Source organism: Candoia aspera, chromosome 13 (genome assembly GCF_035149785.1).
Source record: "Candoia aspera isolate rCanAsp1 chromosome 13, rCanAsp1.hap2, whole genome shotgun sequence".
In the NCBI taxonomy this organism is placed as follows: Eukaryota; Metazoa; Chordata; class Lepidosauria; order Squamata; family Boidae; genus Candoia; species Candoia aspera.
The window spans coordinates 10364097-10388453 of NC_086165.1; the positions used below are offsets into that span (position 1 = coordinate 10364097).

The following is a 24357-nucleotide window of genomic DNA, read 5'->3' on the forward strand; positions in this document are numbered from 1 at the left end:
AATGATATTAAAGGCAAAACTGAAATACTTTGGCCACATAATGAGAAGGCAGGACACCCTGGAGAAGATGCTGATGCTAGGGAGAGTGGAGGGCAAAAGGAGGAGGGGCCGACCAAGGGCAAGGTGGATGGATGATATTCTAGAGGTAACGGACTCGTCCCTGGGGGAGCTGGGGGTGTTGATGACCGACAGGAAGCTCTGGCGTGGGCTGGTCCATGAAGTCACGCAGTCGGAAGCAACTGAATGAATAAACAACAAAATGTGTTTACTCTACGAGATACATCTATAGTAGGTGAGATATATATGTGGGTGTATAGGCATGTGAGAGATATGAGCATGGATCAATAAATGTGCATATATATTTATATATATTCTGCACGTGTGTGTCTGAGAGGGAGGTGTGACGGGTGTGTGAATAAATACGGTGTGCTATCTCTATGGGCTTGCTGTACATGGGTGTGCGTGCCTATGCGCGTGTGACCTCTGTGCACCTGACTTGTAGTTGCGGATCCATCCTCTGTCTGCCTGACACAGTGTGGGCGGAGGATGGGGGAAAACGGGAGGGTGAGAACGAGACATCCCGGAGTGTGCGTGTGAGATGAAGGAGGTGGGTGTGTGGGTGGGAGTGAAGAAACGCGTGCGTAAGCTGCACCGACGCGGGGAGGTGGTCTGCGTGCGCGTGTCTGGGGGCAGACACGTGTGCGTCCCTGACACACCCGCCTGTTGGTTGACCCTCCGTGTGTATAACGCAACGCACTCCCCCTCCACCACACACAGACGTACAGACACACCTCGGCCGCTCAGTCCGGGCCTGGGGCTCCGCGGGCGAGGGGCAGATTGAAGCGAGGGCGCCGGGGCTTCTCTCCGGGCCGGCGGGAGGGGAGAGAGGGCGGGAGGGCGGACGAACGGGCGCGGGGCGGGCGGGCGAGCGCGAGCAGGGCGGCGCGAGCTGACGCGCCAGGCCGCTGCGCTGCTGCCGGCCCAGTCGCACAATTATGAGAAGGAGCCACCAGGCCGCTCCTGCCCTCGCCGCCGCCGCCGCCGCTCTGGAGCCCCAGCCGGAGCCTGCCGCGAGCCGTGCCCGCTGCCTCGGCGGCCGCCCCCTCCGCAGCTTTCCGCCGCGGCGGCGGCCTTCTGGCGAGGAGACGCCGCCCGCGCCCCCGGCCGTCTCGCCCGGCCGCCTCGGCCTCGCGCAGCTGCCCGGCTCAGCGCCGATAGATGGAGACAGGCCCCGCCACCGCCGAAGCCGAACCACGAGCGGGAGCCGCCCGGCGTGAGCAGAGCCAGAGCCGCCGGCGCCCAGAGACCCCCGCCGCCGCCGCCCGCCGCCCCTGAGGAGGATGGTGAGGCCCGGCCTGAGGCCCGGCCCTGAGCCGCAGCAGCAACCGGGGTGGGGTGGGGTGGCCGCCGCCTCGGGTTGGGCCGAATTGAGGAGACGCGGGTTCAGGGGAGCGTGGGAACAGGGCGTCGCGCGCACGCAGCTTTGGGCTGGCGCTGCCACCGCGGTTGCCCAACTTGCCCTCCCCCTTGGACTGCCCCTCCCGCAGATTGGGCCAGAGGGAACTATAGTCCGGCAGCTTCAGAAGGGGAGAGGTTGGCGATGGCTGACCAGCTATGTCGAATAGCTGGGGGAATGGGATGCCCCGGGGTCTATTAACGCTCCCATAATGAAAAAAATTATGTTCATACATAATACATTAATAAATTTATTAATGTTCCTCCTTACCTTAAAGATGTAGCTAAGGAGGAGCATGGGAAAAGAGGTCAGCAGCCCCCTTTCCCAGGCCATAAGGCTGCCCCTTCCGTTCTTACTGCCCACGTGCTTAAGTTGTGCTTCTGCATGCTGTGCCAACCCTGAAAATCGGGTTACCTGCATAAAATATGGTTTAGTTCGCTGTGTGCCAGCGCGTCCTGGGAACCCAGTGGATAGTTGTGGATGCCACCTACTACTCCGGTGGGGGGCAACATGGGGAACTCTTCAGAGGCAACTTCTTGTCTGTCATGTTAGATTAGGCAGCCATTTGGTCTAATCTATCCAGGTTTTTCTTATGTCAACAATTCAGAAGCCCCTTATTTTTTTAAACAGAACATTCCCCATATAACACACATCTTTCTTGATCTCTCCTGGTCCTTGTGTCACCTGAGCCCTGGGCTACACTAAGTTTTATTTTATGATAAGGACCACAAGGAATGCCTTTTAAGATAAACAAACCTGGGAAAGTCCTTCTGTTTCTGTAGGGTAGGATTGGCAGAAGTTTGACCCGTTGAAAGAGATTTCTGTATGGTTTTCTGACTCTCAGTGGAAACAAAGGAAGCTTTGGATGCCCAGCAGAAACCTTTTATGTTGCAAGACAGAGCTGAGTCTCAGCATGTGTTAGAGCATTGGTTGGGTTCACATATTATGCTCACCAAGGTTTGCTTATCCCATCATTTGTGGAGTACGTCACAGTAGGCTGGGTTCACACAATATTCTAAGATCAAATGGAACAAATCACATTGCTGTTTGGTGTGAAATGTTAATCCAGCTTCTATTTTTAATTTCCCCCCCCCATCTGACTGGGTCATGGGTTGGTTTAAAGAAATTATGACAAGCCTGAAGTCTTCTTACTTTTTGCCAGATGGGTACAATTCTCTCACTTATTTTTTTGCATACAGGTGATAATTTACAGTGCTTAAGAAATTAGAAAAAGTGCGGATAGTCATTCTTGTAATCCCCATAAATGAAAGCTTAATGATTTTCCCTCAAGGACTGTTCTCCCTTGGGGCAGGGGGCAGGGAAGAATCACAGGCTACATCCAAGAAAAGGTGCTAAATGGATTTTCTCCTTCCAAATTTTCCTTGACCACCTGTGGAGTAGCGTATTCAAAAACATGGGTCTTGTCAGGTGACAGGTAGCCTGATCCATGCCCTTAGGTTCTCACCTGAGGTGAGCATTGAAGAAGCAGATTAGGCTGGTTGATTATAGGCCCAATTAACTGACTTGCACTTTCTAATGTGTTCAACCTAAGGTCATTTTCTAGCTGACAGTGCTTTCAAAAGTGTCCCCTTTTCAACTTCCTATTTAAGGGAGCTCAGAGGTATGGTTTACCTGGCTGTTAGTGGGATGTGGCTGATAGAATCTGTTTGCCATAAGTATTCTTCCACTATTGTTATGACTGCCAACCCCTAAATCTACCCATTTTGATACCTCCAACTTCTCATAAGCAAACCTTCCCACGTGAAGTAAATAATTTACCATAGGAGTGGGAAAGATTATTTGAAGTAACTGTTAACACTGCCTTTAAGTATTCTGTTGACTTTATAGCAGGGAGATTCATAAAAAAGACTACTATAGAGTGTATCTCTTACAGTGTATTTCTTATCCCTGCAGAGTACCCTGAATGCTTTGTCCAGAAGAATTGAAAGATCATCAGACTTAATTAGTGTATCCCTTATACAGATTTCAAAGTAGCTACTTGTTCAGATCATAGGAATCCTTGGAGTCTCTCAGTTCTAACAGAAAATACCCAATGCTAGAATTCGCCTCAAAATGAGATCTCTGGCAGATCTGTAGCATCACAAAATTGTGCATTCCAAACACCATTTTAGGATCCTGTAGGAAAGGACTGTTGTAAAACTTCCAGAGCTGGTAGCATCCCAATAAAGTAAAATCTTCAAACACCCCCCACAAACCCATACCCTCAAAAGAGGTGCTGTAGAGAAAAAATTCACCAACTTCATTACTGTAGTTCTCTACTTCATGCAGCTTAATACATCCAATACAATAGTGGAGATATATTTATTTCAATTCCAGTAGCCATGCAGTTCTTTAAAAGGGATATTTAATTTTGAGAACTGTTTAGGAATTGTAGTTTTCTTAAAATATGTGAAGATTCCACATGCTAGCTAGACTCCCATGTCATGCTAAGTCATAATGAGGTTTAATTGTGTTTATCTTAGTGTTTCTGAGGAGTTAGCTGTTGTAATTTATAAACTGTGGTTTAAGGCTGATGGTGCAAAACCAACTAGTAATGGTTTATTCAATAAATCCTTGTTAAGCAACCCCTGGTTTGCAAAACAGGCAAGTGGAAAGTTTTTTCTCTAATAACTTAATCTGAACCAATTTTACTGGCAAATCATTAATTTTTTTCACTGGAGGTTTTTAAAATATACATGCTTGTAACTGACTCTATGATGATTGCAGATATGAGACTTTATATTTTAAGGGAAAGCAAAAATGTTTGAGCTGAACTTAAAATTAATTTTAGAAATATCACTTTTTGTTAATTTTAGATCTGTTTATATCTATCAGTGGCTTGTTTTCCACAGTTCAAAAGAGGTGGTTGTATTTTCTTAGGGTGTCAATGTAAAGAGTAATTCAGATAATGTCAATGTAAAGAATAATTCAGATACATTTCTGCCAAGTTATTCCAAGTTTCCTGTGTTTTTTCTGAAGCTTTAGTTCGCTTCTCAAATGAAATTGTACTGTAGTTTTCATGGGCACAAATCCTGGGATGAAACAGAAAAAAGAACCCACAATTTGGCCAGCTTCATCAAATCCCTTCATTCTCTTATTTAGATCTTCATTTGCTCTGTTATTTTTCTGCATGTGTGTAAAGATTTGCTGACAAGTAACATGATTCAGATTCCAGTTCTGAACAATACAGTTAATTTAGGGTTCCAGGATCAGTAAGTATATGTGCATAGGTCTCCTTCCAGTTGAGTTACATTCCTGATGATTTAACAGATTGATCCATGTATGTAGGGTTGTTGTTTTTTTTTACTTCCCAGTTTAGTCTACAGTCCTGGTACTCCATAGAGGTTTCCCATGCAAGTCTTAACCAGACTTAGCTTCTGAGTCCAAGCATGGTCAGCCAGGTGCTGTCACTTGAAATACAGTATGTGAACAAGTCCTCCAGCTATTACCTTTCTTAATTCAAATTGCTGCTTAAGTCCATTTGTTTCTCTGGTGTTGAGTCTATGAATACGTTCAACATAATTCTGTGTTATAAAACCTACCTTTGAGCTATATAAATATTATTTAGTGTCTTCATACTGCTGTTTAAGACATCAGCAATATTTTCAAATAGATATATCAACTTATATGCTATTTTTTATGTAGTCATTTTTTTTCCTGGTACTTCATCAATAAAATGTTTTGCCAATTGAAAGATTATGCCTAGAATGTAACTTGGGGGTTGGCTTAGAAAGATTCAGATATTAGGGTTATGTTAAGCTAAACACTATAGCTCTTATTACTGTGAACGATGAAATATTTAAAAGAAAAAAATACAGGAATTTTGTTTCTTGAATCGCATTAGAGAAAAATTAGGGTTTGCTAGTCAAGTATGATTAGATCTTGTTAGTAACTTCCATTCAGGGAACTGTTATTTTGTAACATCACTGCAGCTATTTCGTAAATGAAACTGTATTTATAGAACTATGTTTAAGGCATCAGCTGCACAGACGATCAAAACAACGTCAAAGTCACAGTACAAATACCAAGTAGTAGATCTTTTTCATTGTTTTTATAGCTATCCTTGTATATAGAATAGTTGCTTTTGGGCTTCAAACAGCCAACTGCTTTAGCTTCAGTTGACTGTACATCAGGGTTAGTGCTTTAAAGTTTCTATTTATTTATATTTCAAATTTTGGCTTAAATTTGGCAGTGGGTCAACACACGATCATGTGTAGAAAAAAGTAATTAAAAAGTATGCCGATTAAAAAAACAACAAGCAAAGAATTAACCAGATACAATCTGACATGTTACACTTTCCAGTTAATGATCATTAGTAGTTTCTTAATATTTGTACTAAAAGATGTCAGGAGACTTGGCAACTGCACTATAACTCAAAAGTGCTTTCTTTTTCTTTTGGGAATATAAGGCATTATTTTGTATAGCTGCAGTGCAGGCATTGCAGGATCTATATTTAACATTCCCAAACAACGTAACGCATGCATATTAGTTTCTTTGGGTGGTTATAAGTGTTTAATTGGATTCACTATGAGTGAGAATTGAAGCCACATTTTGCAACTAGTTTACAAGTAGTTATTTTTGGCAAGCCAAACAGAAGTGACTTGTTTCACTATTTCCTTAATGTCATTCTGTCAGCTGTCATGACTATTTGGATTCAGCAGTATATATATTCGATAGATAGATAGATAGACAGACAGACAGACAGACAGATAGATACATACATACATACATACATACATACAATTATAAGGGACAAGGTAAAAGGTAAAGGTAAAAAGTGTGTGTGTGGGGGAGAAACCTAATCAAATTGATCCAAGCAGAGGAAAACCTCTTTGCAGTAGGGAACTTTACATACAGCACTTTGAATCTTGGATGGTTCTAATAAACTTATTTTTATGTCATTCTGAATATTGTCCTGAAAGATCCGTATGGTTACCTGCTTTTCATTAGGAAGAGTTTAAATATTCACAGAGGTCTATTTCAAGAATATTTATAGGCAGTGACAGGAGGAGAAAACTATTTGGTTAGTTTTATGTTGAATTTATAGTTGGATTTCATCATATTGAGAATAAGTGAAAACTAAAATAATTCTTATCATTAAGTTCAAAATGATTTACAAAATTGTCCTTCAAAGCCAAATGTTTGTTGGTAGCGTAAAATTCATGTCTGTCTCTCTCTTCTCTGGTCCTGTGCTCTCCCCAGTAGGGGCAGAGATTATGAAGTATATGTCCATTCACACTTGGGTGGCTCTGATTGGACAGATAATTAGAACTGATCTCCTAATCTATATTTCTGTCCATTTTGTTTGCTGTCTAACTATCTTCCAAACCTAACAAATCTGTATATTTTGGATTTTTTTTATTTGTAATTACTTTGGCTGTTGTGTGACAACTTCATTTTTTCTTCATAATAACCTTTTATCTATTAGTCAGATACAAAGATTTAATAATGAAAGCTGGCAATGAAATTGAGTTGTTGCATATTTCCTAGGATTAGTTATTGTCTTTCAGATTAAATATCCATGTTGAGCAACTCCTTTTGCAAGAGGTTTGAGCAAAGGAGCGACATTTGATTAAAAGTATAAGAAACTCACTCTAGGCAGTACAATTTAAGAAGTTTCAGTTTGTAGAATAAGAAAAGGTCATAACTGCAGTGAACCATCCACCTTAGACTAGCAGTTTCTAATATGCAATATTAAGAAAACAAGCTCTGTGTGTGTTGCATATCTATACTCCAGGGAAAAAGTTTGCCCCAGTACAATTTTTTATGGGTGCAGTAACTAACATGAAACCATCCTTCTCTTGTAATTGCTGATTTCTTTTATTTTCTCCTTCCTTTCCAATTACTTAGGAAGGACTTGAGTAAAGTACGCTTGTTGAGGCAAGGACAGCTATCTTTGCTCATTTGCTTTGATCACCTAAGGCTGTTAATGCTTCCTGAATCAACTCTCAGAACTAAATGTTCTATTGATTTTTTTCTTCTATCCTCAGCTTAGGTTACCAAGTTTATTCTGATGTTTCTCCAAGCTTATTCAGAAGTTTTCAGTAATCTGATCAGCACCACACCCTTCGTAGGTAAAGCTATACCCCGAAGATCTCCCTTAGGTTCCTCCTACAGTGTTTTTCACACCTAGTAGAAATACTATAGTCCACGTTAAATTTTCTCCTAAAGTTTTTCTGCCAATCAAGACTTTTATGAGATAATTATGCATCAGCTCTTGATAATCAGCTTGCATCTGCCTTAACTCGTGGAAATCCTGTTGGTTGTAAGCACCTTCTCTTTCTTGTTGTTTAATTGTATTTGCCTTCTTGTAAGTTTAACTTGTCCATTAGAACAACTTCGGTCTTTCCCCATTATTTTTGACTATAGGTTATGTGTTGCATCTGTTTTAATTTTTGTTGGATCACATTTGTTGCTCTCTTAAGTCACAATACATTTTGTTAGGATGTATAAAAATTCTGGAAGGATTTATGAGGAGAACCTGTTAGGAGGAATTATTCTGGATATATCAGTTTCAATTAATCTTCATTCGGTCTTTTCTACACCATGAATTACACATATTTTGGAATAACACTGGAGAGAGACTAGAATTAAGAGTGAAGCTTGGTTATTTTAATGGGGGTATGTAAAGATTTTTTCTATTTTATGTATTGATTTTTTTTTTTGAGTAATACACAATGCCTCCTGCTGTATTTAAATATTTCTGGCTTTAGAAATATTTAAAGGACAAATCCAGAATGTGCTTTTTTCTGAGTTCATCTATGTTTTTTCATACCACTGTAGGATTGTCTTTTGCAGGCATAACGTGATCCGGCTCACTGTAGTTAAATATTTCCACTCTTTCCTTTTGTGCTTAGCTTTAACTATAGTCAACTTTTATTTTGTAGTGCTTGTCATCTTTACAAGGGTTTGCAATCAAGCCTTTAATTCTGTTTGAAAATCCTGTTGTGAAAGTAACACTGCACAGTACTTAATTCTAGTGGAAGAAATTTGCATGTTGAAGGGAGGAGACCTACAGCCTTCCTGGGCCAGACAGTTCACATCTACAGCAGGTCTGTTGCCTGAGCTTGTGCTGATATCGTGCCTATTGCGGCTTAGACAGACGCCCAAGTGGAGTCAGTGCAAACTGCGTTATTCAGATAATCCAAAATTCAAATTAGCAATCCAGTTCTACAGTGTAGCTTTATGGTTTTTTGAGTCTCTACATTTCTCATTTCTCGCTAGGCAGTGAAGAAACAGGAAGAGTTTCAGGCATGCACCCCCTCAGGCAAGTGAAAGATATGTATGAAGTAATTTGAGATGCATGCCTTCAGAGCTCTTAAAATATGCTCACTTGCTCTGCTCTGATAGTTCAGGCAAGGTAATAAAGGAAAAAACAACTTGGCAGTTAGACGGCCGTAAATTTGGTATCCACCGTATAACCTCTCTTTAACAGGTTCACCTTTTGCCTTCTATATAAAAGCTTCAGAATTCAAAACTCCCCCAGCTAAATTACTTGATCATAAATTTGTAATTCTGTTGCCTGTGAGCAGTTCCTTGAAGGAAATACGTCTTGGGACTTGCATAGTTTTTGAATATGAGTATGTAATTTACACACTCTTCATTCAAATAAGGTACTGGATTCTTTGGAAACATACAGTATTTTGTTAGTCATAGAAATATTTCCTTCCTTCCTTCCTTCCTTCCTTCCTTCCTTCCTTCCTTCCTTCCTTCCTTCCTTCCTTCCTTCCTTCCTTCCTTCCAATTTTGCTTCCGCCCATCTCCCCCAAAAGGGGGACTCTGGGCGGTTTACAATAAAATCAATAAAATCAAGACTATAATAATAACAATTAACATCTATAAAAAAAAATATAGAGCACCACCTGCATTTCTTAAGAAATAGTGGGAGGTGGTGGTTGAAAAACAGAAAGCTCAGCCAATCTGGCTGCTACTGACCAACGGCAAACAAACATACAGGCCAGCTGGCTTCTGCTGGGAATGTTAAGCCTTTGAAGAGATTGGAGTGTGCTTCCAGCTCTGCCTCAACCATGTAGGTGGCTGAGCTGTTATATTTGTCTTTGTGAGGGATGCTGAACCAGTTTAGATTGCTCTGAATTTGTTTCTTACTGTGTTCTGTATCCTGTTCTGGGCTATATTTCTTAATAAAGAAATAAATGTTGTTGTTTTTTCCCTTACGGGTTTTAAATACTGTATGTACAAACTGAGTCACTTCTAAGGTGTTTGTGGCTCATTTCCCTGATTTAAAATTGGGAAATATTTCAGAATATGGATTGATTTACCTAATAAGTAACTCAGTGACTCAACATTGGAGCCCCTATAAATGCCTTGGCTGAAAATTGTTTCTTTCGATAGGTCTTGATTCCAACACAACATTAATATATCTATTCAGCATACTGGACTTACTTTGTGTATCTTCGTAGTTTGGGATTACAGTTAAGCAAAATTTTATAACGTGATTATACCATCCATTTATACCATCCATTAACTGGTATTCTAAAAACCTGAATACTCTTCTCCCAAATAAACCTTTAGGTTGGATTATATATTTAATAGCTCATTACTTTTTGTGTTCACCTGGAGTTTTGTGCTGTCAATCCTTTGTACTATTCTTTGTAATATTGCCAAAATACCTCAAAGTTCAGATGTCTCATATCTGACTTTTACAGGAGAAGAAGCATGTCCGTCTATAGTAGCCAAACATCAGAAGGAGCCTGGCAGCACCTTTTCTGACAAACATTTTTTTTATTATTGTAAAAGGCTTTAGCTTTCATGAGCTACAACTCACAGGTCTCAGTGCATCTGAAGAAGGGAGATGTAGCTAATGAAAGCTAAGACCTTTCGATACCATTTATTAGTCAGAAAAGATGCTACTAGGTTCCTTCTGATATCTGATTATTGTAATTTTTTCTTTAGTTTATTATTTGTGGCCATGTATTCGCCCCCACCCTACTTTTGAGAATGTTTTTTTTAATTTGTTCAACATCAACAGTTTTTAAAATAAAAATCAAAGAGTGTTTATAGTGATTTGCCCCCTCAGTGCACAGAAAATGCTACGTTTTTGAGTCTTTTCCTTCAGGGTTTGGAAGTCATTTAGCTTTGCCAAGGACATGGTTCACACTTTCTATTTAGATCAGTAAGATAAAGATAAGCACAGCGGTGAAATGACTGAAAATTTATCTTGTTTGGCAACCTGTTTCATACAGTGACTAGTCAAATATTTCTCAGAGTGAAGCAAAGAAACAATATGAAGGGAAAAGTGGTCTCCACCTGTGCTTTGAAATTGCTGTTTTCTTGTGCTGGGAAATCAGTGATACAAAAGGAGGGAAGCCTTATTTTTCCCCTTCCCTTAAAATTGTTGATTTTTAGTGGTAAACCTCAGCCTTCAAGCAGGATTATTTGCCCTCTCTTGCAGTAACTTTGCTCCATATTACTTGGAGGATGGAGAAAAATTGTGGTGCCTATGTCTCTGTGTATGAGAACTCCAGGTCAGAAAGGTAGTTCACTTTTGTTCAGTAACTTTCAAATCAAACAATCCAGTATATTTATTTTGAAGGAATTTGACCTGCTCTGTGCCTAAACAATCTTGTATCACAATCCTAGGTCAACCCATTCAGTATTAAAGTCTGCTGAATTCTGTATGAGTAAATATATTTCAAATGGATGATTAGGTTTGGCATGTGTTCCAAGATGCTCTTTCCTGGAAGTAAATCCTGCTGAATTCAGATTAGAGATTATATAATAAGTACCTGGATGAACACTTTTCTTGGATTCTTGCAAATTTTTGATTTTTAAAAAAAACACTTCAATTGTTTACAATTGTTACGATTTTTACTCTCTATTCTGTCCATTTCTTTGGATTGTATATTCTGCTGGAAGCTAGTTTCTGACCATAAAGAAAGCTAAATGAAACTAAAGGCAGTTCCTTCAAATGGAAGTCTGGTTATTAGGTGTGAGCAAAGTATGGTAGCATAAAAACTCAGACTGTTCTCTTCCAACTTGTACTGTACAGTATGTTGTTGTTGTGTAGGGCTATTAAATTAACCAGAAGTAATTATTCTTGTTTCTCTAGTAAATTACAGGAGACAATAACATTAGATGTAGTTGTATGCTGTTTTCTTTACATTCATTATAGCTGAAGGAGAGTTTCATATTTGATTACCATCAGTTCCTATCTTTATTATATTTATAATAGTAATAAATAAGTATTAATTTTTATATTTTTATATAAAATATATAATTTATATAAATACATAATATTTATTTATTTATAAACTCAGAGTCTACAAAGCTGGCCATTGTGATGTCTTTTCATAAGGTAATCATACAAACCATACCACTTGCGCTGTGTTAATCTGGCATTGTTGTCAGTCTGGTTTTTGTCAAAGATGGAACGGTGAGCTGAGTCTTTTCATGACTGTTATGGGGGGTTGTAAAAACAGGAAGTATTTTTTAACATAAAAATGGATCAACCCTAATTAGCACTTTTATGCTGAAAATCATCACTCTGATTGTATTTGGTGACTTTGTGGCAATAAAAACTGAGTTAAACAATTATGTTAATACTTGTTCAATATATACTAATTTACTTGCTGTTTGCCTCCAGTAACACAGTCAGCAATTGTACGACTTTTATTGTAGCAATTTATGCATCTGGAAAGGTACACTTTAGTTTCTTATATTTAGTTTTTGTGTTTAATTAAAAATGCTGACTTCAGGGCAGTATATATAATCCTTGTATTTATTCTATCCTGATAAAAAGCTTATAAAAGGAGTTGGGTTAAGAGATAAGAGGTATCTCAGTGTCATCTGATGAGATGAGGATTTGAACTCACTGAACTTAGTTTGATTGTGTACTCCTTATTAAATGTTAGAATGTTTGACTAATAAAATGTAATGCTACCATTCAGGTAGTAATCGTGTCTAATTTGTTATAGGTGAGCGTTTAGCATGCAACAGTTCAGGCTAGCCAGGGAGACAGAAAAGCAATACATTTTATCTTTGCTGCCTTTGTTTCTTCCAAGCCGAGATCAGGTGTAGTGCTCTGTGGTAATTCGGAAGTATGTGGAACTATTTGAAGATTCCATTGCTGCTTGTTTTATCTTGGCACATATAACAGGTGCTTTTTACAGTTTTGATCAGAATCAAAATTCAGAGGAATTTACATATGGAGAATTCCTTGTTTTGTGCAAAGCTGCTAGACAAAAATGATTGAAAGGAGAGAAACGAAAAGAATGACCCAACTTTGAGGGTCATTTTATGAGTCAGGAGATTTCTAAATGTTGCTTCTGACTTGGAAAAACAATTTGTATTATTGGAGGTCATAAATCTTCCTATTAAGATTTTTACAGTTCTCATAGTAGTTGCAGGGGAAAAAAATCAAGCTTAAAAGTGGGCCCAATGGTGGTTATTCTATTTGAGAAGAAATTTCAGTTGGCGAAGTCTAGATTTAAACAAATGCTCAAAGGTCAAAACTGATTATCTTCTTTTAATTGTGCTTCCATATCTATCCCAAATGATGATCACCATTCTAACATAAACCAAAATTATTATTTATTAAATTTATACACCACCCATCTCACTATAAAAGTGACTCTGGCGGCAAAATATTTGTTAGGCAATGGATATGGTGAGATTTCTGGAAATTAGCAAAGTTGATATAGATACTGTATCTGTTTTTTAAAGTGTTAGAGTTCTTAATTGTTTTTTGTCTCCAAATGTTGCCTTCTAAAGGTGTGGAAAAGAGACAGAGCAAGACAGTTTATACTTTTTCAGTAATGTGCATCTTTGGCTGTTTGGCTGGAGGAGTGCTGATTCACGCAATTTGACAAACTTGTGCAGATAACAAGCTAGAACATGTACTAATATTTTAGAACATTTTCTAACATTTTAAAGTAATGCTGTTGGAGGAGATCAAATGTAATTACAATATCAAAGCAGCCTCCATATTAAAGTTCATATTTCTTGGCATACCGTTTACAGTACCAGGATCAGAATTTCTTGTTCTGGTGCCAGAAAAATGAGGAAAAGTGATACTATTTCCTCTCTTTTTATAGAGATTCATAGCAGAATGCAAAGACTCACTCTTCAATAGTTATAATCAAGATTGAATTCTAAAAAACGTGTTTTAAGTGTTTATGCTTGTACTTTTTAATGCATCATCATAATAAAAGATAAGGGGCTTCTGAGCAATAATAACATAGCTTTATGTCTAAGTGGCAAGCATGTTAAGGAGTGGCTGGATTTAAACACTTCCTTATTTAGGTTTTGAATTATAGAGATTTGCACACAGGGACACCTTTGGTACTTTAAAGTAAGCCTTTTCATTTTCTGTGTTTTGAAAATGTGGGTATTTTGGTTACTTACATACCTTAAAGGCTCATAGCAAATACAAGAATAGAGAAATTATATTCTAGACTAGAAGCAATCTGATTTTGCTTAATACAGGTAGTCCTCACTTAACGACCACAATTGGGACCGGAATTTTGGTTGCTAAGCAAAGTGGTCATTAAGCAAATCTGACCTGATTTTATGACCTTTTTGCAGTGGCCGTTAAGTGAATCACCACGGGAGTTAAGTGAACCATGTGGTTGCTAAGCGAATCACATGGGTCCCCATTGATTTTGCTTGCCAGAAGCCATCCAGGAAGGTCAAAAATGATGATCACGTGACTATGGGATACTGTGACAGTCGTAAATGCAAACCGGTTGCTAAGCGCCCATATCACAATCATGTGACTGTGTGGACGGTCGTAAGTGTGAAGACCAGTTGCAAGTTGGTTTTTTTCAGCACCGTTGTAAGTCTGAACTGTCACTAAACAAATAGTTGTTAAGTGAGGACTACCTGTAGTGCAAATACAAATTTGTAATATTGGTTCACAAAGAAATTGATGTTTAGCAAGTCTCCAGAATGAGAAAGTGTCCTAACAATGATGCAGCAGCCTCTAGAAATGGATTAGGCTATATTCATCATTTTGCACATGGGGAGCAAAGTATGGTTCTTCTTAGGCACCTCCATAAGCCCCGTACCAGAATTCTTTAGAATGAGCAAGTGTTTTGACATATTTAAGCAGTTGTTCTTGCTTGGCTTCTGTAGCCAGTTGGCTAATTAAGCAGACTAGGAAGACATTGTCCATAGTGTTTCATCCAAATTAGATTCCTGGCTGGTTCCTCTCCTGCTAATCCTGCCTTGTGAAGGCCTGTATATTTTTTAGAATTGGTAACAGAGGAACAAACCAAGGACCCTGATTTGGATGGAGTGCTCAGCAAACTGTGGATGAAAGTTCCTGATTTATTTCACTGCCCTTACCTCCAAAAGAAGCCAGGTTGGAGCAGTTGCTTCAGATTATGCTGGATCTAAATACATTTTTGTTTCCTAACTTCTGTGCCCCTCAGATTTCATTATGACTGAGAATTCTTGAAACCATGTACCTGGACAGTGCAAATCAGATTTTAGCAACTTCTTGGATCTTGCTGTTTGGAAGATAGCTTTAAATATAGCTTGCTACATGAGCTGGCTAGCTAGTGCTTCTTTGTCCTGCTTAAGACTTGGTAATTACAGGAACAGGTAACCTTGCATTTGCAATGACAGCAAGGGAGTGAGGCGTCTGTTGGGGTTTGTTGGAGCCGAGATGTTTAAACAACTCTAGGAAATACATAACTTAATGTTTATCCTTTCGCTATTTTCTATGTCCCCAAATGAAGTGAAATAGTTTTGGAAATACAAGTGATTCGGAATATGTGTATTTTTAAAAAGTTTGAGATGTTAGAGCATTTAAAAAATAATAAAATTGAGCCTTCTTAGATTATTTCTCAGTGCGCAAGCAACACAGGGTAGCTTCTAAATGCAGCTTTCCTTGAGATAGCATCTTAAACAAGTTTTCCTCGTTAAGGGGGATCTCAAAAGAGTAAGATTTTGCAATTGACTTTGTATCACAAAATAGTCAAACTTTCTGTTTCATTTGAACCATTGCACAGTAAATTCTCATGATAGAATTAGTAATTGCAAGGCAGCATTAAGTTTTATTACTCAAGCATTCTAATATCTTAATAAAAGTATAGTTTATATGGATGGAAGGTAAAGGTGCACTAAATAATTTGACTCTAAGATGTCCTGTTCTAGTATGGGAAGGGCTGTTCCAGCCTCCTCAGAAGCATTCCCACCTTACCCAAATTAGTCTGATCTTGAAATTGGCTGTTTTGATCTCCATTTTGCAAATATTATGGCCTGCTTCTAGGCCAGATGGCTTCTGACATGGCTGTTCCAACATGTGAACATTCTGATAAGATTGGAACAAGATGTTTTGGGGTCAGGACATTTCAACCTTGAAACTTTTTGTAAAGCACTTTGACTGCATGAAGGATAATATCTGACTTTGGGCAACTTCCTCCTCTTCCTACATTTCCTTGTAGGAAAAAAAAACCCCATGCTATTCTGGATAAGTACATAAATCTCTGTGTCTTTTTAGATAAGATGTGCAACAAAGTTAAATGATTCCATTCTGTTTATTAATAGGTATTTCAAGCCAATGAGATATGGTTACTTTAGCATAACACAAAAAATGTATAAAGATGACAACAGCCTTTTCAATTAAATACCATTGATGGTTGAGGGCACAATGTCTGGTAGGTACCACATTGCAAAAGGCTAGACCAATGATTGTTTAGAGTTTTTGTAAGCTGAATTAAGCTTGTGTGCATTGTGTCTGTGTGTAAACCCAGCATGAGACTATTTGAAGAACAGAAAAATAGATTTTGCTTTGCTTATTGATATAGTTTGAGTGTTCCTGAGAAAGGGTTTTTTTGAATTAGAGTAATTTATTATACGGAAAATATCTGATAGGAACAAAATGCATAATACTCTTCTGGGACATAAATTTCTGGATAAAGAGATTATAAAGTGTGACTCCCTAGATATTATACAGATATACTTGGGAAGAAATCTCTTGCAAAATATCTGGTATACGTTCTTTTAAAATGATGTGTAATGTCTGCTAAATTGTTCTGCTTGGACTGTTGAACAAGGAAGAAATGCTGCTAACAAACTACTTTATATGTGTGAACTCGCTGTGTTCAGTGAGGTCCAGGTGCTCAGTTTCTAAATGAGGTTCACGATGATGGGAAAATGAAGTCTGGAATGTTTGCCTTCCAGCTATTGCTCTGGAAGCATGTTGTTCAATGAGGTGTTGCAGTCAACTAGCTATGGGTCACAGCTCTGTCCCATGATCACCATGTGTTTGGTTAATCAAGTATTTCTGTTCAGTTGGGCTTTTTGCAAATTGGGGAAATTCATGATTTTGTAAATGTGTGCTTGTTTACTGCCTTAGTTGTGGCGATCTTTTTCAAGATAACTTCTGTAGTGTGCTTTTAAACCATTGCAACAAAATGCACGGTTTGCCATATAAATTTTCTTAATTGAAAAATTAATGTCAGGTTATGTCACATGGAAGAGTTTTGCAATAAAAATATATCCTTTTTTTTTTTTTTTTGCTAAAAGTTCCCTTAAAAGTAGTTCGAACAAAAATTTATGTGGATGTCAGAGGTGCGTACACATGTGTTTTTAACATAGACTGGGATAAATATTTTATATTGGAAAGTGTTTTTTGGTTTATCTAGTTAACAGTATTTGTAGACTGTCCCAGTCATAAGGTATAACCTTGGTGTACAACAAAGTAGAAAAGGAAAAAACGGTGATTGAAACAAGCAGTAATTAGCAATATGCATATCAAGATTAATGCCTGCAATGTAAATTAGGTCCCAAAGCTCCACAGAATGAAAAATTTTAAGGACCTTGCAGAATGCAAGGAAGGAGAGTATTACACAAATCTCCAAGGGAAGCTTACACATATAGGAGGCTGCCACCTTCAAATTGTGAAGGAAAGTTGGTGTGGAGACAGAACAATATTGTATGTGTCATAAGGTAAAGGTCCTTACCTTATATAAAGGTCCTGTTAGAGTTTTAAAGCAGTTGCTCATTCTGTATAGTTATGAAACTGTGCAGTTGTGTGAAAAAGAAAGTACACCCTCTCTGGGTTCTATGGTTTTACGTATCAGGACATAATAAACATCATCTGGTCCTTTGCAGGTCTTAAAATTAGGTAAATGCAACCTCAGATGAACAACAACACATGACATATTACACTGTATACAATACTCTCTGAAACCATACATCGAACAATTAATTTCATGAGATTGCAACAGGAGAAAGAGAATGTGAAAAAAATTGGTGCTGTGCCATAATAGCTAGACTCAAGGAGTAGTTACGTTCAGAGATTTTAATGTCATTGAATCTTACTGTGTTAGGGGTGTCGGTATTACAGAGCCGAGGAAGCTTATATTTACATACATGCGATATCTCTCTCAGCCCAACCCACCTCACAGGGTTGTTGTTGTGGGGAAAACAGGAGGAGGAAGGAGTATTAGGTATGTTCACCACCTTGAGTTATTTATAAAAATAATAAAGGCAGGATAGAAAATAAAATAAAATAAAAATAAATCTCCCAGTGAACTCATCTCTTTTTCTTCGGAGAAAGGTCAAGCAATGCAGAATATGGGAGTGTGATTTCGGCAGATACTAGTGAAGGTAGAGAACAGCATCTCACTTGACCCAGCTTTACATCAGTGGTGAGAACAGGGATCTTAGATCACATTGTGATTTCTTCGCAGTCTGTGGCTTTTTTCTCTCTGAAACGCACCAGTTCCATTAATATGTTAGAGACGCAGTCATTCCTACTTGGTTTGTATGTTCCTGTTGACACTGCAATTTCGTGCATGCTTTCTTAAGGACAGCCTCCAAGAAATGGTGACATTTTTGAGTGAACGTGCATACAATTCCATTCAATTCAGAGGGAGGGGATATTTTATCCAGTGCTGCCTTTTTGTTCTTTCTCCTGAACATTGTCTTTTTCTTTTACTTGGTTTGTGTTACTGCACTGACCTCTTCTTTTCTTGATAGATAAAATGATACAGTGATGCATGACAGAAATTTGTCATAGACATCTGACTTGACAATAGGTAGTACTTGCCATTACATACTCCATTGCACTTAAATGTAGGTTTGAATAACTGCCCAATACAAGGAAATCCTGTTTACTTCTTCATAAGGCAATTTACACCGTGTCAAATGCTACAGTAATTAATAAATAGCCATGTGAAGGATTTGTCTTTTGAATAGGCTCGGTCCTTGATAGAATAGTAACACATATCTGGATTTGCTGAGAACCATAAGCCAGAAGTCTAACTTACAGGTGAATGACTAGCATGCTGTCAAACCCTTTCCAATTGTTAATCTATGTTCTGCAATTGGGTGTGGCTGAACTTCAGACAACTCCATTTATGTCTTGTTTCTTGTGCCATATGAACCAGGAACCTAGATCTGTTACAGTTTCTGGATCTTGCGAACAGTGCACAGCCATCTTCCTAAACTTAGAGATGCTGCTTATTCCCGTATCAGTGGGAATTCCCACTTACTGTTCCATGTAAACAGTATTAATTGTTACAGAATATGGTTGGGTTATAAACACACACACACACAGAGTCATACATATTGTAGTCTCATCTCAGATGTCTGGATACATCTGTTATATTTCAGAGTTTATTTGCTTGGTACCCTACAGTATTGGTGGGCTCAAATTGGTTAGCTAGTGGTGGTGAATTTTTAGTTGTAGTTCTTGGGAGCCAACCATTGCTCAGTTATATTAATTAACCAAAGATTAAATGTTTGTGAATTTTAAAATGTTATTGTATAACAAAGGTTAAAGCATCAATCATCAAAACACAACCATAATGTAGTGTGGCAGAATTTGCGTGTTAATTTTAACACATCCTGATAAATCCCTTATCTTATACAACAGACTTTAATTTCTAGAGTTGCAGTTAAATAATAGAGGACTTATTAAAGAGAAAACCCGTCAAAATATTCACGCCATTCAAATGCAATAATAGAATGGTCCCGATAATGTAATGTTAAATTATTTTAAGGTCTGATCTCATCCTGCATTTTAGGCAGCGGTGTGTTGTTATAACCTGTCATCTCTAAAACCTTAAATTAGAGTAAACTTCGTGGTATAAGATTGATCCTCAAAGGAGACTTAGGAGTTGTTGACCATGGATTTCTGCAAAGAAAAAATAAGGTGGACCTTGTATCTTGATCAGGTATTTTTTAAAAATGCTTTTGTCAGTTTTATGGTTTTAACTATTTACTTTTAATATTATACAAATAACTAAGATGCCTAGAGCATCTGAAACCAAATATATGATACAGAGTTTTATAGGTTTTTAAACCTTCTTATGACGAATGTAACAAAAATCTTTTGTGTTGTTTGGTTTAAAAAAGTCTGAATTAAATTGCTAATTAAATTACCATCTCAAACTTAAGTGCTTTAAAGGGCTGTAATGAACATATCACCAGATTCTAAATTGCTAGCTTGCTAACTTATCTTTTATATTGGTTGTGTTGAAGAAACTGAATTAAATACCTAATATTTTTGTCTTCCATGTCAACATGCTTGTACGCAGCAGGATTCTATTGTTGCCTTATTGTTTTTACAATTATATGGATAGGTTGGAAAAGTCTTAAACTTTATAAATATACATTTACAAAAATATTTTTTTCTGGCCTTGTATGACACTGTTCACATTTTCTGTCATCTAACTCATGCTTTGGGAAAGATTGGGAGAATATAAATTCATATTTTGATTTGTATTATGGAGAAGTAGAGATTGAAGTCCATAAAATAAATCAGTGAGGTTTATCAACAGCTAAGAGCGTGGTGCAATTACCAATTGATATTTGCCATTTATAAAGAGCTCTGTAGTCTAGCTAGCATTACATTGTATTGCTTTGCTAGCTGATGGTATTATTGTGGGACTTTTATAAAACTACATGGAGTAGTTTTATAAAAGTTATGTTAACTTGGAAATAGCATAATAACTTTTGTTAATATTGAATATTGCTACAATGATATATTATTATATATTTGTTTTTCGTGCACTCTTTTTTTCAAATCTTATTTATCCCAGATCAGCAAATCCTTAATTTATAAGGATAAAATAAATTACAATTGTAGATAGCATTCACTTTTGACTTGCTGTTCCTCTCACAAGCCTAGATCTTGAAGCTAACTTCATTGTGACAACAATTCAGCTTGGCATTCCTTTCAGACATATTCCTGTGCTTTTCCACCAGAGAAAATTTCTGGTTAGTTTAGTTCCCTGTATTTTTGAACGAGCTGGGAATCTATTGGGCTTATGTGGGGGCCAAGGCATGTTTGTAAACAAAAAGCTTTCCCTTTGCTTTGCAACATGAAAGCTTCCCTTTTATATACACATACAAACATACACCTGCTGGTGAATAAGTTAGTGCTAAGAGAGGAATTTGTGGGCACTGATTTGCCTAGTGCCAGCTTTTGTCTTTTTTCCCCTAAGGAAATTTTTATTTATTTATGTTTGTTTGTTTGTTTTCTATCCCACCGTTATTATTTTTATAATAACTCAAGGTGGCAAACATACATAATACTCCTTCCTCCTCTTTTCCCCACAACAACAACCCTGTGAGGTGAGTTGGGCTGAGAGAGTAACTGGCCCAAAGCTAAGTAAATATAAACTTTTCATATGTTTCCACTTGAATGTTTGTAGTAAAATTTTTAATTTTGGGTTGATCAGTTTCTAGGGATTCATGTCAACACCTGGTGTCTTGCTTACAATCCTGCCTTAAACACTCACCCTATTTCTGTTTGTTATAATGGATTGTTCGTGTGATTTCAGCATATTTGCCCTTGTTCACAAATGAGCTATTGAAAAGAGGTGGTTAAATGCCCGAGTTAAAGAGATAATGTAACATGCATTTCGTAGAGCATTTGAAAGCAGACAAATATTTTCTTATCTGTTTAGTATAGTTGTATTAATGGCAAAATAAAAGTTTTTCATGGTAATGTTTCAGCTGAATTGTGAGCTGTTTACTGAATGGCTGTCTTGTTTACCTAATAAGCATGCTGTGAAAAGTTTATTTGAAAAGTCAGATGAAATTCAGATGGAATAATCTCAAGTATGTTTACAAAGTATATTTATTGGAAAATTACAGTTGGGTTTTCCACAATATCTAGGTGTGGAACATTTTGAAATTAATCTCCATCATGAATAAAACATTGTTCTTATTGAACCAAGTTTTCAAAATATCTGTAGCAAATTTAACATTGTAGGACAGCAGGAAATTAAAACCTCCTTAAACCTGCTTTCCAAAAACTCCAGTTTGTGTTGTTCCATAATAAATTAATGAATTAATCAGTTAATCATTAGTCAATTTTTACTTTAAGTAGCAGTTATTTTACACAAAAACTGATTTGGTGAGATTAATCTTAATCTACTTCAAGGTAATGAGGCATAAACAGTATACCTATGTGATGACCTGAGCTATATATTCTTGAACACTGATGGGTGATGAGTGAGGCACATAGTTAAACATTAAGTTACTGATAAATATGGATGATAGATCCCATGAGAAACAACTCTCTGCAAATCTGATATTGCCTTGGTATGATTTTTAAAATACTTTTTTTTACAGTCCCAGAAATCTTGGATAGAAAATACTTTCACCAAACGGGAATGTGTGTACATAATACCAAGTTCAAAGGATCCTCACAGGTAAATGAAAAGCAATGCACAAGTATTGCAGCCTTTGGTACCCTCCCCAAGCCTTGCCTGAAGGTTCAAGGATTCTCATGAGAGATCTGAGTGGTCTATTAATTTCTGTAGTAGTGCTTTGTGTTTAAGAAGTTTAAGGGGAAAGTTCTGTGATACGATACGGGGCGCTTTAAGAATTAAAAATGAATAGGAGTGTAAGAAGAGGCTTTTGGGGTTGGCCCAGGGATCTAAATGAGAAGAAGGAATTAGGATTTCTCCTCTTAATTTGTGCTGCATTGGATACATCCCATAGCTGGAGAAAATACCAGTTCTTTGTTTTGCTCATGCATATCATGAAATAGATTTGCTGTGTTTTACTCTTTTTCCTTTGTTCTGTAGTGAAGCTGTACACAAAAAATAAGCTTAATTTTTTTTAAAAAGTCATACAATGCCTGCCTATTAACGTAGCTTTTGCAAATAACAGTGACAGTTTTTACACTATCTTCTTATATTTTTAATCATAGATGCCTTCCAGGATGTCAAATTTGTCAGCAACTTGTCAGGTAAGTAGTTTTGCATTGAATAAAACCACCCCCCCCCGCTTTTTAAAAAAAATAAAAAATAAAAACGAGGTTAAATAATATGAGTAAAATATTAGTAAGCTCTATAATCTGTTTGAAAAGTCCCTGGAAGCAGAAACAAGTGAAAATACAGAGGAGGTTAAATGAAAAAGATGCTTACATGAAGAGCATAGAGAATGTGATCTGTTACACTGAACAGTAAACAAAACTGCCCCTCCCATCGTGGCATTCTAGCCCTTAGATATTATCTCTCTTATAAAGTATTATTATGAATCTTCATTATACTGCAGTTTGATTTCTTTAATGTGACCTTTGAAATGGGAACTTCCCAAAGCTTCTGAAAATATGGAATTGCAGTTTTTAAAGACAGTAACTGGTTTACATTTTGTGGAACTTAACAGATATTTTCCCTATAAAAACAGAGACTACGAAGTACAATGAAAGTGTACTGCAGCTCATGATCTTGCAATGTGTCTGTCCAATTTCCTGAATTGAGGTTATTGTCCTTAGGTGCTGCTGTGGTCGTTTGGTACGGCAACATGCTTGCTTTACTGCAAGCCTTGCCATGAAATATTCCGATGTGAAACTAGGTGAAAATTTTAATCAGGAACTAGAAGAATGGTCTGTAGAAAAACATACAGAACAGAGTTCAACAGATGCTTATGGTATCATTAATTTTCAAGGAGGCTCGCATTCCTACCGAGCTAAGGTTTGTACCAAATGTTCTATCTGTCATCTAATGGTGGAGTTGATGTGGAGTGCTTCTGGAATAATCTTCAAATGCAATATCCTAAGTGAAGATTAAAATAGCAGTATCAGTCTTTAAACATAGAGGTAATAGGATGGAAATAGATGGGAGTTAAGCCAAGCTCCGGGTCCCGTCAGCCAAGGAATGTCAGCTGGTGGGGACCAGGAGACATGCCTTTTCTGCTGTGGCACCTGCCCTCTGGAACGTCCTTCCTCCTGAGATTAGGATGGCCCCGACCCTTTTGGCTTTTTGGAAGGCCTTGAAGACCTGCCTTTGTGCCCAGGCCTGGGACCCCGAGTGTGCAAAGGGCCCTGTTTCTTGGTTGTGCTAACACCAATGGTTTTTAAGATCTCTTGGCTATATTTATATTTAATTTTTTGTTTCATTTTTATTGTTCGATTGTTTTTATTATTGTAAACCACCCAGAATCACTGGTCTGAGATGGTTGGCTATATAAATTGAATGAATGAATGAATGAATGAATGAATGAATGAATGATAAAGAAGTTCCCATATGACTGAATTGCCCTTTAGTTTATAATGTAACGGAGTTGTATGTTTTATTACCTAAACTCCTTTTGTGTTCTGATAAGCTTCCATGGATGGGGCTAACAACTATTTATACTTCACCTTTTGAACTGGATTTTATATCCATATCAATGGCTATTAATTTATCCATTAATATGGATATTAAATTTATTCATTTATTTAATTCAGCATTTCAGATTTTCTTTGTATTTTGTTGATACTGATAATTCATTGAAATGGAGGTGTAATTGAAGCAGTTTTATTTCACCTTATTCCATGTTGTTTATTCCTCAAACTCTCTTTTAGGCAGTATGTGTACATATACGTGCACACAAACTCTTAAATTAGTCATTGGGATGTGGACATTTGTTTCTTAGTCACCATGTTGAATTTCTTGAATTTTAACACATTTAAAACAATTCATGCAGAA

The 24357-nt window shown here is 37.6% G+C and overlaps 1 protein-coding gene across 2 annotated transcripts in view; it reads left to right on the forward strand.

The window, feature by feature from the left end:
• The first annotated feature begins 1210 nt into the window (after window positions 1–1210).
• The window catches only part of TRPM7 (transient receptor potential cation channel subfamily M member 7), a 66251-nt gene continuing 43104 nt past the window's right edge, over window positions 1211–24357 (forward strand). For both annotated transcript variants that reach the window (XM_063314395.1, XM_063314396.1), the window contains exons 1-4: window positions 1211–1343; window positions 22013–22092; window positions 22596–22634; window positions 23163–23361. In XM_063314395.1, the coding sequence (XP_063170465.1) occupies window positions 1341–1343; window positions 22013–22092; window positions 22596–22634; window positions 23163–23361 (321 nt within the window). In that variant the 5' untranslated portion in view covers window positions 1211–1340. The remainder of the gene's footprint in view (window positions 1344–22012; window positions 22093–22595; window positions 22635–23162; window positions 23362–24357) is intronic.